Genomic DNA, 15,681 nt, shown 5'->3' with positions numbered 1-15,681 from the left:
TAATAAAAAAAAATTGCCACAATGAGCTGTGCACCAGGCCACTTTGGGCAGCGAAAAAGTAAATATTGGATTGCAGTGTAACGGCACCTTCCTTTATTAATATTTATGCATACAAAGCAACTCAACTGTACAGCACACCGCCTTTTTAAGTATTCGCTGTCATAAACATTCACGCTAACTTTTCCATCATGCAAAGCTCTCATGTAAAGCTACAAATTGTTTTCTACCATATGAACTGTATCCAAAAATAAAAAAGGCTACTTTTTAATAACAATTAAGAGTTCCTACAATCATCTACGATAGAAAAATGTTCCTAGGTCAGTTATCTGAACAAATCCAACCCTGTGTAATGAAATGATCACATAACGAAAGCTTTCCATCTCTCAGTTTACAGATTTCAATGGCAGTAAATCAGGTAGAGCAGAAACAATGACAGTGGCACTATGACATCACTTATAACTCCAATGGTATCATTTTGTTTCCATGGTGACTGCATCTCTGTGTTTATTTCTATTTGGTACAGTCTGGCAGTCTCAAGTCAAGTGCTGACGGGCATATAAGTAAAACCGGTTTTCTGGAGTCGGCTTAAAGCCTCTAGAGGACAAGATGAAATACATTACAGTTCACATAATGTTAACGCTTCATTGTCTTTGTTCACATAGGAGAAAAGAAAGCCATGAAGGAACAAACAGCTGTCAAAGGCAAAAATCTAATACAGTCATTACTACTGTCGCTGTGAGAAAGGCAACTTATTCACATCTTTAACTCTAATAGTCAAATGAACTAAAGTGTAACATTGATCACTGTCTGTAATTTCACCATCAGTACTTTGATTACAATTGTTTAATGTAACAAACACAAAAAGACAAACATGACTTCAGGATAACACATTTACATTTGCCTCTTCAAAAGATCGCATATTCATTCAAAAATATGTGAAAAAATATAAGAATTGTGGAACATTCAAAACCTGGGAGGGCTGCATTATGCTTATCATCCCAAATATAGTCCTGTTATCTTTAATCTTTTTATTTTAGGATAATTTCCTGAAGGCTATATGTGACAATGTTTAAAAACATGACAAATGGATAGTTCACCATATGAAAATCATGTTCATCATTTATCATGACTTCCTTCTTGCAATTTTTTGAGAACAGAATGAGATATTTTAGCAAATGAGATATTTCTGTCTGTCTGGTGACTTTAAATTTATTGTATGGAAAAGGAAGGCGTTCACAACGGTGAGTAAATGATGATAGATTTTTTATTTTTTTAGTAAACTATCCCTTTAAAATGAGAACTACTGTAGCAAATCTAGCATCATACAAAACAATGATTCAAAATAATACTATTACTAGCCCAGTCTTTCAAATCTAAAGATGAAAACTACAGTTAATGATTCGTCTAGCTTTTAATAAGGCATCACTTGTTATTTCTTCAGTCTCTCTTGCTAATCGGTTTAGATGTCACCTTTTCCATGTCTTCCTCATTCCTGTGTATTAATCCCTTTTGTCGGCCATCAATCCTAACAGCTTTTATCTCCCTCTACTCCTCCAGCTGGTGATGAAAAATAAAGCTCCTATCCCGCATCTCACATTGTTCAGTCTCTCAGACTGTTAATAGAAGCACAGATTTTGAGGGCGGGGCCAAGTTTGATGTTCATGGTGGACATGAGATGCTCTTCTTTTAATAGCAGCAGTGCCTGTCCATCAATCTCCTGAGACAGGAACTGAGCTGCAAGGTCCTCACAACCTAACAAGATATCACAGTAGAGTAGTACATTATGAATAAATAAGAACATAAGAGGATTTCTTGCATAAAATGTGTGCAAAAAGAATGTAATGTTCACAAATCTAATAACATGGCGCATCAGAACACCTACCTTGAAGAGAAGAAATAAACCGACACACTTCCTCCACACTCCATTGAGAAGGGTTGCCAGACAGGAAGTGGTTCCCATCCACCTGAAGGCCACCTGGTGCGGGATCATCCAGCTGAGGGCCACAGTGTGCTGGTCTTGGGTACGAGAACGGTGAGCTGGGAGAGAATGACAAGAAGTCTTCGTCTTCCTCACCATCGAAGCTGGAAACGTCTTCAGAACGACTGGATTCTGAACGGCACTGAAAAAAAAATGACAAGCCACGGACAAAAATTTAAATTTTTAAAGAGACACTCCACTTTTTTTGAAAATATGCTAACCTTCCAGCTCCCCTAGAGTTAAACATTTGAGTTTTACTGTTTTGGAATTCATTCAGCTGATCTCCCGGTCTGGCGGTACCACTTTTTGCATAGCTTAGCACAATCCATTAAATCTGATTAGACCATTAGCATCATCCTCAAAAATAACCGAAGAGTTTTGATATTTTTCCTATTTAAAACTACTCTTCTGTAGTCAGATCATGTACTAAGACCAACAGAAAATTAAAAGTTGCGATTTTCTAGGCAGATATGTTAACTTGTGCATTTTGTAGAGCTTACCAATAGCTGGGGACTATTTTCGGGCACTGCGTAATATCATTGCGCCTGCTGCAGCCATGTTAAGGCAGCAAGTCCTTGATTATTATGCCAGAGAGTATAGTTCCTAGCCATATCGGACTAGAAAATCACAACTTTTAATTTTTTGTCAGTCTTAGTACACGATGTAGAACTATAGAAGAGTCAAGTTTTAAATAGGAAAAATAATGAAACTCTTTGGTTATTTTTGAGCGCAATGCTAATGGTCTAATCAGATTCAATGGATTGTGCTAAGCTATGCTAAAAGTGATACCGCCAGACCCGGAGATCAGCTGAATTGATTCCAAAACGGTAAAAATCAAATGTTTAACTCTAGGGGAGCTGGAAAATTAGCATATTTAAAAAAAGTAAAATGTCCCTTTAAAATAAACCAAGATGAAGAAACATGTTTTCGGTTAATACAAGCGCAATAAACTGAATTTTTGTTGAGTTTACACATAATTGTACATGAGATTATTTATCCATCATCCAAACTAACCTTTACAGGTAGATGCCTGCCTGCAATTTTAGCACAGGCAATCTCAGAGCTGCTCCTGCGAGGACCTCTGCGTCTATTGACATCTTGGACAGCGGAGACCCCTGGTGGTCGTTCTTCACTACCAATGCCCCTACTAATGCGGTAGTGGTTACTGCAGCTGACATTGTACCTTACGTCCAGAAGTCAATAATAAAATAATACACAACACAAAAGTCAAATGTCTGGCTATGTGAGACTATGCAGGTGAATAAACCATTAACATACATGAATAAATGCCTTCACATACGGTTATAGCTTGGTAAATACCTCTTAGCACAGAGTTTGGAACAGAAGCGTTTGGACCGTCTAAATTGGCTGACTGGTGCAAATCTCAGACAGTATTCACACTTTAACACTGTCAAAAGATAAAGAAAAACAATGTAGGTGGAAGACACAAATGTCAGGAAAATATCATATTAAAGGGACACTCCACTTTTTTTGAAAACATGCTCATTTCCCAGCTCCCCCAGAGCCAAACACCTGAGTCCCACCGCTTTTGAATCCATTCAGCTGATCTGTAGTGGCGCTACCACTTTTAGCGTAGCCTAGCACAATCCACTAAATCCGATCAGACCATCAGCATCGCGCCAAAAAATAACCAAAGAGTCTGGATATTTTTCCTGTTTAAAACTTGACTCTTTTGTAGTTACATTGTGTACGAAGACGGCCAGAAAATTCAAAGTTGCGACTTTCTAGGCAGATATGGCTAGGAACTATACTCTTATTCTGGTGTAATAATCAAGGACTTTGCTATCGTAACATGGCTGCAGCAGGCGTAGTGATATTAGGCACTGCCCAAAAATAGTCCCCTGCCATTGAAAGTTACTAAGGTGAGTATTTTCGGCTGCCGCGTAATATCACTACACCTGCTGCAGCCATGTTACAGCCGCAAAGTCCTTGATTATTACGCCAGAATGAGAGTATAGTTCCTAACCATATCTGCCTAGAAAATCCCAACTTTTAATTTTCTGTCGGTCTTAGTACACGATGTAACTACAGAAGAGTCAAGTTTTAAATAGCAAAAAATATTGAAACTCTTTGGTTATTCTTTTAGCGCAATGCTAATGGTCTAATCAGATTCAATGGATTATGCTAAGCTATGCTAAAAGTGGTACCGCCAGACCCGGAGATCAGCTGAATGGATTCCAAAAAGGTAAAAATCAAATGTTTAACTCTAGGGGAGCTGGAAAAAGAGCATATTTTCAAAAAAAGTGGAGAATCCCTTTAAGTTTCAACTGTTGAAGCTTGTGACTCATGAACCATAATTTACACTCAGAGTTGCGGTTCACTGGATGTAGGATGGGTGGAATAGCAACAGGAAGAACTCCTTCTGCTTGCTCTTTTACTGGACCAGTAACCTGTCAATCACAAGGAAAACTATTAAACTGTCACACCCACGATTGAAACACAAAAAAGGTGTGTCTTTGTTTGAAATGGTTACAGATAAGAATCAGGCAGTGGACACTAGATCTGAGCAAGAGGAAAACTCACAGGGAAAGGTTCTGCTCCCTCCTGGATCACAAAACCTTCAATGAGGTGAGTGAGAACTTGAGGTTTGACCACAGCCTGTGGGAGAGGTGCTCGATCGCCCTGCCCTCCTCCACGAGGAAGAGAAAGAGAGAGAGTCGGAGGAGTGGGAAATGCAATCTCTGGAACTACATAAGAAAGAAAGAAAAATAACTTGATGAAAAGAGAAAGTTTAGGTGCAATAGAGACAGTTCTGTTGCTCACCCGTGTCTAGCAAAGGAGCTGGCGAGAGGGGAGGGGCGGAGTCTTGGAGGGACTGAATTGCACTGATGGTCTCCGCTGCCATGTCATGGGTTGCATCTGATTCCGATTTCCGTTTTAAGGGACCAATTACTTGTTTTGTCTATAAGAGAATAAAGAGTTCATGATTTGCTTGAGTTACAGAATAAACTCGGTTTATTACTCAGATCGGTTATCTACTAACCTGACTTGGTCCAGACTGAACAAACACAGCGTCTCCGGAGTTATTCTGTACATCCATTGAGTTTGAGACTGAAGCAGGATTACCCTGATTCAATCCTGTGCTCTGATTGGTCTGCAACTGAGACGGTGGGAGGGCAGCTTTAAGGCACATGCCAGTTCCTCCTGCTTCCACTGCGGTCACCATAGTAACTACATTGCTACTGGAGTTGGCCGTCGTGTCCTGCTGGGAGCAACAGGGCCGAGCGTGAGCCACTGCTAAAGCCTGGGAATTTCCTAGTGTGCTCTGCCTGGCTCCAACCAGCTGAACTGGGACATGGGGTGGGTGAAGGCCGCCCGTGCCTTGGTTGTTGTTGGGTGGTGCCGGAAGGATTGGAGGCGGGTGGCGAGGGGACATCTGGACTGGCAGACGATGCCCCTGAGCTGCTTTAGGCTGAATGGGCACATGTCCCGTTCCATGACCCAGTTTGTCCGTGGTCAGATTAGCCCCTGTCTGCTGGAGAGGCTGCACCACTAATGTTTGGGCAGCCATGTTTGATTTGGCTGCCACTGGGTAACCTTGAGAAGAGGTGGGAACATTTGAGGTGGGCACCAGTATGTGGGTAACAGTGGCCGTCGCTGCAGGAACACCTCGAGCCTGGCACAAGCCAGACTGAGAGAGGATCAGCTGGGAGAGGGGGAGCGACGGGGAAGGGGAGGAGGAAGGAGGGTTGGACGAACCTCCCGCTTGCTGTGGTGTGACAGATGATTGGTTAGTGCCCTTCATGTTAAGGCCAGAAATGCTGGGGTTGGTGGTGTTGGAGTAGTTTTGCAGTTTGGTGTTGGAGAGCGGTTGAGCTTGGGGTTGGACCTGCTGGGCTGATTGACCAAACTGCTGCTGCTGTGTCTGCTGGTTAAGTGGGTATGATCCTTCAAAGACATAGAAATTGGGTTCATTTTACGTTTAAAGCATTATGAAGTAACAACATTACACACATTCGTTCACAAATATACTGAATTATATTGAAAGAGAAATACAAAGAGATAATGTATATGCTCACCACCTGTCTCCTTTCTGTCTGCAAACTCTGTCTTGCCAGTAGCCACCCTTGGCGTGGATACGCAACGCATTGCTAAGTTCTGTACCTGAAAGAGAGACAGACACGGCAAAAAAGTGAAAAAGATAAATGTGTGAGAAAGAAATGTATACAAACATGATTATGTATTTTGACAGGACAAAAGAGACATACAGGAAGTGATGGGGGGGTAGGTGTCTTCACGGGTCCACTTAGACCCGAAAAAGTTTCTAAAAGTCTAAAAGTTTCATGTGTTCCTCGGACATGGGTTGGGTATAATTTAAAATAAATGCGTTTTGGCCGAACAGACCCGAGAGGACCCCAACTATCTTGCGTGTGTGCGTCAATGTCCTTTTCCCAACCCCTTCTCTATTCGCCAAGAGTGCTTGCGACATCTTGTGGCTGGCGGTAGGTTAATTTCCGTTGAGCCAGACCTGTCAATCAATTTTAAATGTACATTTTAGCGGTTACCTTGGTGTCGTCGTCAGAAAACAAAGGAAAATAAAAGGAGCAGGGGGCCAAATTGGTTGCGAGGCCACCGGGGTTTCTTTCTGACTGATGCGTGCGGGGCTGCAGACTGCATAAACGTCGGGTCCAATGGGGTTAAAAAAATTGCCACTGGTTCGGGTCGGGCTCAGGTCTAAATTCCTCGGGTTTGTCTCGAGTTGGGTCTTTCTTAAAATATGTATATATTTTTGCACATCAGGTTCGGGTAAAAAGTGATTCGGGACAAGTACATTTCTTTGGACCCGAGAAGACCTTATATTTAGGGTGCCCAAAGCGCTCTTGTGCTATATGTCTGCAGGGCTGACTACATGAATGTGGCTTAGAAATTGAACTAAGATCATAACATCATAAAAAAAGTTTGACACCAGGTTCAGAGATTTGGAGAAAACTGAAAAAACCAACAGAAGCAGAAACCAAGTAGGAGGACACAGTACATAGCTGAAAAATATTTTCATTTACAAGGTCAAGCGTCACCTGATCATTGTCTGACTGGTTACTTGAGGATGTGGGAGTTGCTTCCTGTTGTTGCTGTTGAGGTTGCGGTTGGGCAACCGCTGCCACAGCAGCTGTTGCCGTACCGCCAGGCATAAAAATAAGCTGAGGGGTAAGAGGTGCCCTAAGAGAACGGTTTACCTGTGGGTGGAAAACCATGTAAAATTACACCCGTAGTAAAAGGGTAAGCTTGAATAAACATTACATAAACATTTTTCTTGCGTTTCAACAGCTAACAGTTCACAAAATTATAAATCTGTCTCTACTTACGATACAAAGTATTAAGGTTTCAAATTGAGCACATAGTGCATAGTTTAAGTGCATATTGTATAGGATGTCATTTGGGACACAGCTTTAGATTTATGTGCACCATGACAAGACACTTACTCTTAGGTACATCTGACCCTGTCCGCTCGAGTTTCCACTCAGCAAGACTGACTGGTTAAGGGCTGATGATGTTGCAGAAGTGGCAGGTCCCATTGGACGGGGGTTTGTCATTGTTCCTCCCCCAGAGGTAGTACTTAAGTTGACCTAAAAGAAAGTAACATGGCAACAGTCTGAGGTAAGCCATGTTCTTCCAATCTGTATGTATGTGCTATTCTTTAAAGGTTTGTGTATACATGTGCATTTTTGGACAATGTGTCGTGTCTCATGTATTGTGTCAATTTAGTATCACTCAATACAGAATCAGAAGTACGGTGTCAACATTTTTTACAGTTCTGAAGAAAGACTCACTGTGCATTGAGCTGAGCTTGTAGCTTGAGAGACACTGTTACTGGGAGAGCTGGATTGACGACTGGCTGCAAGAGTTGCCTGAAAAAACAAAAAACAAATTGTAAGTCTAATGGTGAAATACTAAAAAATCTAGCAGAAAGATCAAATAGCAGCATAAAGTGAACTGCACTTCATAGGTGTAGAAAGGCTCGACAATAGAATCATATTTTATATCAGCACAAAATATTACTGATGATGAAATATATACATTTCATTGTCAATTTGTATTTATAAACCGGTAAAACTCAATATAATATGTAAATGTAAATTTAATACAATATATGGTTAATAAACTTCATTTAAAGGTGCTAAAGAAAACTTATAATATGTTAAATTGTTCTCTGAAATCTATATTAAAGTGATAGTTCACCCAAAAATGAAAATGGTGTCGTTAATGACTCACCCTTATGTCGTTCCAAACTCGTAGGACCTCCGTTCATCTTTGGAAACACAGATTAAGATGTTTTAGATTTAGTCCGAGGGCTTGTTGACCCTTCATTGATAGTCTGTGTACGGTGTACTGTCCATGTCCAGAGAGGTAATATAAACATCATCAAAGTAGTCAATGTGACATCAGTGGGTTAGATAGAATTTGTTGAAGCATCGAAAATACATTTTTGTCCAAAAATTACGACTATTCACCATTGTCTTCTCATCCGGGTCTGTTGTGAATGCGCGTGCACAGTGACGCTGCTGACGTTTTATCCTCAGACATGTTTGCGAAGTATGTTTTGTTTACAGCATGCGTCTCCCTCAGACTGTAAACGAAGCTGGGGCGCAAAAATAAAGCTGAGGCGCACCAGATAACACGTCAGCAGCATTGTGCACGCGGTTCACAACAGACCCGGAAGAGAAGACAATGCTGAATAGTCTTAATTTTTGTTCTTTTTGAACCAAAATGTATTTTCAAATACAAATTCTAACTGACCCACTGATGTCACATGGACTACTTTGATGATGTTTTATTACCTTTCTAAACATGGACAGTATACCGTACATACATGTTCTATGGACGGTCAGAAAGCTCTCAGACTAAATCGAAAACATCTTAAACTGTGCTTCCAAAGGTGAATGGAGATCTTATGAGTTTGGAAAGTAAAACCGGTTCCTTGATTTGTATTAAATCGCCATCAGCTGCTTTCAGATGGAGCGGCATTTACTACACAGAGCTGTAGTTCACAGAGAAGCTAGGCAAAACCTCCTTTATAATCGATGAAAATTGACTCTGATAATTTATGCGATTTTGCCTAGCTTCTCTGTGAACTACGGCTCTGTGTAGTAAATGCCGCTCGATCTGAAAGCAGCTGATTGCGATTTACTTCTAATCACGGAACCGGCTTTAATGATGAAACACACGAGAATCGTAGACGATTTTTTTGCACAGCCATAAAGGAAACAATCGTGTTTGAGGCTCACGATATGTCATTACCATGTACAGAACTCATATTATTCATCATGTAAATACAGTCTTCCATTCTACGGCTTCATTTCATATTCCAATAGACTGATGTGATGGAGCCAAAATCTATCTGCATGCTATTATTGTCTTTCATTGGTTATCTGATCTCATATATTTGATATAAGTTTTACAGCCTGACTATAATCCCATTTTTGTGGTGCTGATCTGTGATTGATTAAAGTAGTTTGGAGTCGACTGACTGAATCTGACCTGTTGCACAGCAGCCAGGTTCTGGAGTTGAGCGCTGTTGATCTGTTGCTGCAGCATCAGTTGCTGGAAGTACTGAGCTGCATTGGGCTGCCTCTGTAGCGCCTGCAGTGCCTGTGGACACATGTACAAACACAGACTACTAAGTTCTCAAAGGCCCTGACGTGAATAAGTGTATTAAATTACACTTCAGAAAGGCTCTAAGTGGAATTTGCAGTGCCTTGCCTTTGTGACTCACCTGCACAGCTTGCCTTTCATAAAGAGACATTTGAGCTATCTGAGGAGGGCGGGAGTTTCCCCCCGACGCAGTGCTGCTATTGGCTGAGCTGGAGTTGGTCTGGTCTTCTCCTGCCTCCATGCTCACTGGATGGACGACCAGTCAATCAAACTTTGTAACTGAATACCAGAGAAAATATGCATAAACAAACGATTTATAACAGACTGTGTTGATCCGTTTCATAATAAAAAAATAAGAATTAGGTAAAGTAGTTTGAATACTTTTGTATAGTTAAGCTTGTTAGAGAGTCTGGGAAAATGTTATAATAAATCTTAACAGCTTTATATATAGCGTTGCATTATCAGATTTTATATGTAATACACAAAGAGCAGTTAGTCAACTGTCAGCTGCGTGTGATAATGATCCAGGTACTGCTGCATTACTTGTGTGTGCAATATTCGCAAATCAACGAGACGCGAATGAAATGCACACTAGACAAAAAAAATCATTGCACAAATATTAATTTCTGAAATGCATATGCACAGAAGCAATGTAACGTTATCGATAATAAAACCACCCCCAACTCATCCGCTAGTACTGCAAAAATGTTGGCGAACTGGCGACTCCCAAAGTGCAAAACAGACAAAATTTTACCTCTCTGCGATCTGCACTGTTTAAGCCTCCTCCTCCCGTAATGAAAACAACCGATTGGAAATGTTGGGTCCGTGTTACTTATATTATCGATTTAATAAAGTTCCGCTCTTTATTTTCTGCTTTTACAAGTAATGTTGAAATTCTTCAAACAACGGTGATTGCGATGAGGCTCAAAAAGCGATAAAGCCCCGCCCCCCCACTGTTTACAATTCTTTTTCCGGCGCCAACATGACGTCTCATAATATACATAATAAAAGTCTCTATCTATCTATCTATCTATCTATCTATCTATCTATCTATCTATCTATCTATCTATCTATATATCTATCTATCTATCTATCTATCTATCTATCTATCTATCTATCTATCTATCTATCTATCTATCTATCTATCTATCTATCTATCTATCTATCGTTTGTATGTCTGAATGTCTGTCTGTCTGTCTGTCTGTCTGTCTGTCTGTCTGTCAATAAACGTTCATATTTAGAGACAGATAGACAGACTAACACAAATTAAATAAATAAATAAATATAAAAATAAAGCTGTAAAAATTGCTGGGTAATTTTTACCCAGTGCTGGGTCAAAAAATACAAATCCAGCCTTTGGGTTAAATTAGCCCAGAACATATTTATATTTGACCCAACAATGGGTTTAAACATCCCAGCTTTTTAGAGTAGGCTATAGAAAACGAAAGTGTTTCAAAAACTGAATCATAAGTGGGAGGGGCTTATTTATATTCTGGACAAACTTGTTAGTATCCTGAACCACCCATGACAACACAACACAGACAGCCAGATGCCTAGATCAAGCCTCAACATAAACAGTAAGTAGTCCTATATATTTTTTTATTTAATGGAAAATGTGACTCTGTCTGTGAAAACTCAACTAAAGTAAGTTTTCTACATCAAATTATTTCTTATAATGTAAAGAACATTCTATGAAAATATAACTTTAAAATCTTTAATTCTGACTGAGTGGTGAAAAGTGAAATCAGTGAGTGAAACTTTGTTTTTCCTAATAATTTCCTGGATTTTACAGGCAGGGTCACAAATGTGTAAAATGGGTTAAATGTAGTTGATGGGTATTGAAATATACACAAATAATGCCATTTATATAAGTAGACTACAATAGCACACACTTGTCATGGGCATATTGTGATTATCCAACAAAAGTATAATTTTATCCTAAAAATCTTATCTTGACTGACACATTAAAGAGAAAAACGAAACTTAAGGATGAGCACCAGGGCACATGACAAAGTATGACTCACATACATGCAAAATCATCCCTGTGCACATCTCTGTACTTTACTTCATGTCCTGTCATGTTTTTTAGGTGGATGAAACTTTAAAACATGGAGCATAAAAAACACAGCATGGGTGCAGAGAAGGCTGCTGAATGGAAAGATGAGAGTAGGATAAAAGAAAAATGGTTGGATGACAAGAAGAGATGGAATGGTGCCGGGTTATGTGAGCTGGAACTAAAAATAAGGATGGAGGTTGGATTAATTGGGAACATGGATGTAAAGAAGGAGATACAAGATGGAAAGAAACCAGCTCAATTTAAAACCGTAGGACATGATACAAAGGGACAAAGTAGAATAATAGATGGTTCAAAGATGCAGTCTTGTACCAAGATACCTTGTGAAGAAACTACTAAGGAAGAGAGCGTAGGTCAGCTGGATGTCAGTGACTACCTAGTACTTCTAAAATCACTACGCATCAGTTTACCCAAAGGTGTTCTGAACCCTAAAGTCATCGAACTCTCACATACTGCAGACATGATTCAGAAAGCCAAGGATATTGTGAAAGATCTGGAAAACTTCGAACTCCAGTTTAACAGCGTTCCTCGTCTCGGCTGCCGGGAAGTTAAGAACTCACTGGCACTAAAAAACAATGGGAAAGTTCTTGAAACGGCAAAAATGATTTTCTTTGAAAAAGTAAAAGATTTAGAGAAAACCCTAGCAAAGTGGTGGGAGAACAAATCAAACACGGCCTGCAGATTTAGATTCAGAGACAAATACAAGACAGTTGCCATCTCCGCACCTGCTATGTACGCCACAACAGAAACAAGGAGCTGGAAACATTTGGAAGTTGGGGAAAATCTTGCAAATGTTTGTGAGGGTACTGCAGTAAGAGTGCGCGATATCGAGAACAGACAGTATTGTGATGAGTCAACTCTTGAGACATACTCCCCTTGTCCTGAAAGATTTGGCAAATTCTTCCAGAACCCAGCAGATGAACTTGAATGCCTTAAATTCTTACATGAGTTGGGAGAAATAGGCACCAACAAGAGAGTGAGCTATACCAAAAATATTAAAGTGGATTTTGGATTTCTTAGTGGAAGACTGGACTTCTTAGCGGAGGTAACAGACTCAAGAGCTAAGGGCAAAGCAAAAGGCACAGAAAGAGAGAAATTTGTGATTGAATGTAAAGGAACAACTGGGGATATGGTTGACAAACTCTTCACCAAACCAGAAAATGGTGGCCGTCGTGCGCTGCTGATAAAAAAGCATGAGTGCTACTATCAGGTTCAGGCCTACATGTACATATTAAATAGGTCAGCAAAACAAACACAAACCTTCACCTCAGATAGGGCTGTCATGGTGATCAGACACTATCACGAGAATGGAGAAAAACCCAGAGATTTCTACTGGAATTATATGGAGAAGAATGCAGAAGTGCAGCAGCAGATAGATGAACTCTGTGCTTTCTGTCAAGAAGATGTTCTGGCCTGTTTCCTGGCTGTTCTTAATCTGATATTCCAGCTGGAAAAGTAACAAGAGAATAAAATAACTAAAATAAATGTAAGAGCTGTCTAAACCGAAAACAACTTGGACTGACATATCTTAAAATACATTAGTGCCCTTTGTGTTGCCTCAAAATGTACACAAGTGAAGGATCCTACCTTAGATCCTCACGTGCAGAATGTTTTTATTATTGTATTTTTTAGTTTATTCCTAATCATTTATTTACATAATCATAATCATTTTATAATCATTAGTTATCCTTTGTTTATTTCATTATTCAACATTATTTTTATTATTATCAATTTCCTTATTATCATTTTTATCATTATATTTTCATTTATTCATTCATTCATAATTATATTTCTATATTTTATTATATTATTCATTCATTCATTATATTTCTATGTTTCATATGTCTTATTGATTTCATTGTTTTTCAGTCTGTAGTGGTCTCACATTTGTGAAGTTTCATGAGCTGTCCTGTCTCTCTGTAAACAGAGGTAGATAAAGAGAATGTTTATGGAAGCTCAAGGTTTGTGGGATGTTGCTATTAAAGGTGCAGTGTATACATTTTAGCAGCATCTAGTGGTAAGGTTGCGAATTGCAACCAACGGCTCAGTCCACTGCTCACCCCTCACTTTTGAAACGCATAGAGAAGCTACTGTAGCCTCTACCGGAAACACATGTCATCGTCGGAGACAACTTAGTAAAAAACATTTGTCCGTTAAGGGCTTCTGTAGAAACATGGTGGCACAAAATGGTGACTTCCATGTAAGGGGACCCTCAGTGTATGTAGATAAAAACATCTCATTCTCAGGAAAACACAACGGTTCATTATAAAAAGTCTTTATACACCCCTGAAAATATAGTTTTGTATATTATTTTGCATTTCTGTCAAGAGATCCTTCTAAATATTACACACTGCACCTTTAAGCATTTTGGTATAACAGTGCGTGTTTAATTCATGCTTGGAGGACATGGGTTAAACGAGGTTTGAACATTGAGACATATGCAACTGAAGCTGTCTATCAATAAAACTTTGTTCTATTTTATCATCTTCGTCTCATGTCCTCTGCTTATGCTCTTCTCTAGCAATGATTGATCCACCTCTTAACTGACAGAAGCCTGTTATACAAGTAAACTTATATTTTCTGATGTGATCTGGCGTCCGGGGCTGGATCGTTTTTTATTTTATCTGTGGAGTGGAGACTTGATCTAACACAAGTAATGTTTTTAGGTTGTTAAAACTATTATATTTCATAATTAAACTAAGGCCTATTCCTGGCTTAATCTAATCTCTATCCGGGAAACCACCTCTTTAAAGGGGCCATGGCACAAGACTTTTTTAAGATGTCACATAAACCGTAGGTGTCCCCAGAGCACATATGTGAAGTTTAAGCTCAAAATACCATATAGATAATTAATTATAGCATTTTAAATTGCCACTTTGTAGGTGTGTGCAAAAATGTGCCGTTGTGGGTGTGTCCTTTAAAATGCAAATGAGTTGATGAAATTGAAACACTGATCACAATGATGGTGGTTTGTTGCAATTAAAACTCAATTGTGCTTTTCTCTGCACTAAATGGCAGTGCTGTGGTTGGACAGTGCAGATTAAGGGGCGGTATTATTATAATAAGATCTCCTTATGACATCATAAGGAGAGCCAAATTTCAACAACCTATTTTTTCATGTGCTTGTTTACCAAAACTAAGTTACTGGGTTGATCTTTTTCACATTTTCTAGGTTGATAGAAGCACTGAGGACCCAATCATAGCACTTAAATATGGAAAAAGTCAGATTTTCATGCCATGGCCCTTTTAAAGGAACAGTATGTAGGATTGTGGCCAAAACTGGTATTGCAATCACAAAACTTGTGGTTAAAACTGGTACTGCAATCACACAACTGGTGGCCAATACACAACATGACAGCATAAACATCAGTTGAGGGCTGCAACTCCACTTTTTAAATGACAATATCCTGGCCAGACCACTGTTGTCAGTGATATAAGTATTTGAAATGACAATGATTTCTTAATGTCTAGTGACATATCAGGGCCATTTCAAGATTAATTGATATACATTTCTTACATACTGTTCCTTTAAGTTTAGTCTATGTGGCCACCAAGTTAAGTGAACTTAAATATATTTAATATACGTTTTTAGTGGACCCATTAATTGAATTGAGGGAACAAGTTTACTCAATCAAAAATGAGTTCAATCAACTTTTTTAGGGGTTTCCACTGTAAAAATTCCTTGTTGAAGTTTATTCAACTTCAAATTACAATTAATTTTCATTCTCTTTGTGGAGTTGCTATAAATTATAAAAATAAAGTTGAAATAACTTAAGCTAATTCAACTTTATAGCAACTCTTTACTATTCAAGAAAGTTGAAATGAATTGTAAATTAAAATTGATTAAACTTAAATATGTAAGTGCAACAATTATTTTTTTACTGTGTATGGAAGTTAGTGGCGCTCCTGCTTCCTGCTTATACAAATAGTAAATACATTGACACAATTTTGTAGATTAACTATGTAAAAATAAAACTTTGAAGCTGTACTATTTGATGTTGACATTTGGGATTTTTAG

The 15,681-nt window shown here is 39.0% G+C and overlaps 2 protein-coding genes across 7 annotated transcripts; one reads left to right on the top strand and one right to left on the bottom strand.

The window, feature by feature from the left end:
- Positions 1-78: 78 nt before the first annotated feature.
- Positions 79-10,561, bottom strand: phc1 (polyhomeotic homolog 1). 5 transcript variants are annotated; one of them, XM_055210507.2, is made up of 15 exons: positions 10,344-10,561; positions 9,711-9,868; positions 9,476-9,586; positions 7,768-7,845; positions 7,420-7,563; positions 7,015-7,173; positions 6,019-6,103; positions 4,983-5,887; positions 4,763-4,901; positions 4,523-4,686; positions 4,302-4,389; positions 3,299-3,386; positions 2,993-3,161; positions 1,883-2,120; positions 79-1,752 (listed from the first exon to the last, which is right to left on the bottom strand). In XM_055210507.2, exons 2-15 carry the CDS (start codon positions 9,828-9,830, stop codon positions 1,601-1,603), a joined length of 2,640 nt encoding a protein of 879 aa, XP_055066482.2. In that variant the 5' UTR covers positions 9,831-9,868; positions 10,344-10,561; the 3' UTR covers positions 79-1,600. The 5 variants fall into 5 exon arrangements, with proteins under 5 accessions (XP_055066482.2, XP_055066485.2, XP_055066480.2 ...); XM_055210510.2 differs by having other exon boundaries at positions 2,993-3,125; XM_055210505.2 differs by having other exon boundaries at positions 2,993-3,177; positions 3,300-3,386.
- A 456-nt stretch (positions 10,562-11,017) lies between these two features.
- On the top strand, positions 11,018-14,144 carry LOC129448268 (uncharacterized). 2 transcript variants are annotated; one of them, XM_055210511.2, is made up of 2 exons: positions 11,018-11,166; positions 11,679-14,144. In XM_055210511.2, exon 2 carries the CDS (start codon positions 11,698-11,700, stop codon positions 13,120-13,122), a length of 1,425 nt encoding a protein of 474 aa, XP_055066486.2. In that variant the 5' UTR covers positions 11,018-11,166; positions 11,679-11,697; the 3' UTR covers positions 13,123-14,144. The 2 variants fall into 2 exon arrangements, with proteins under 2 accessions (XP_055066486.2, XP_073728363.1); XM_073872262.1 differs by having other exon boundaries at positions 11,138-11,233.
- Positions 14,145-15,681: the final 1,537 nt, after the last annotated feature.

The sequence above is a fragment of the Misgurnus anguillicaudatus genome, chromosome 10 (genome assembly GCF_027580225.2).
Source record: "Misgurnus anguillicaudatus chromosome 10, ASM2758022v2, whole genome shotgun sequence".
Lineage (NCBI taxonomy): Eukaryota > Metazoa > Chordata > Actinopteri > Cypriniformes > Cobitidae > Misgurnus > Misgurnus anguillicaudatus.
The sequence above is the reverse complement of the archived record's forward strand: the minus strand, read 5'-3'. Positions and strand labels throughout refer to the sequence as shown.

Bases quoted from the DNA above. Each gene is read 5' to 3' on its own strand.
- phc1 (XM_055210505.2), bottom strand. From the start codon at position 9,830: ATGGAGGCAGGAGAAGACCAGACCAACTCCAGCTCAGCCAATAGCAGC. The intron at 7,846-9,475 runs GTCAGATTCAGT...TTGTTTTTTCAG, and splicing joins ACCTGGCTGCTGTGCAACAG to GCAACTCTTGCAGCCAGTCG. The intron at 1,753-1,882 runs GTAGGTGTTCTG...ATATCTTGTTAG, and splicing joins GTTTATTTCTTCTCTTCAAG to GTTGTGAGGACCTTGCAGCT.
- LOC129448268 (XM_055210511.2), top strand. From the start codon at position 11,698: ATGGAGCATAAAAAACACAGCATGGGTGCAGAGAAGGCTGCTGAATGG.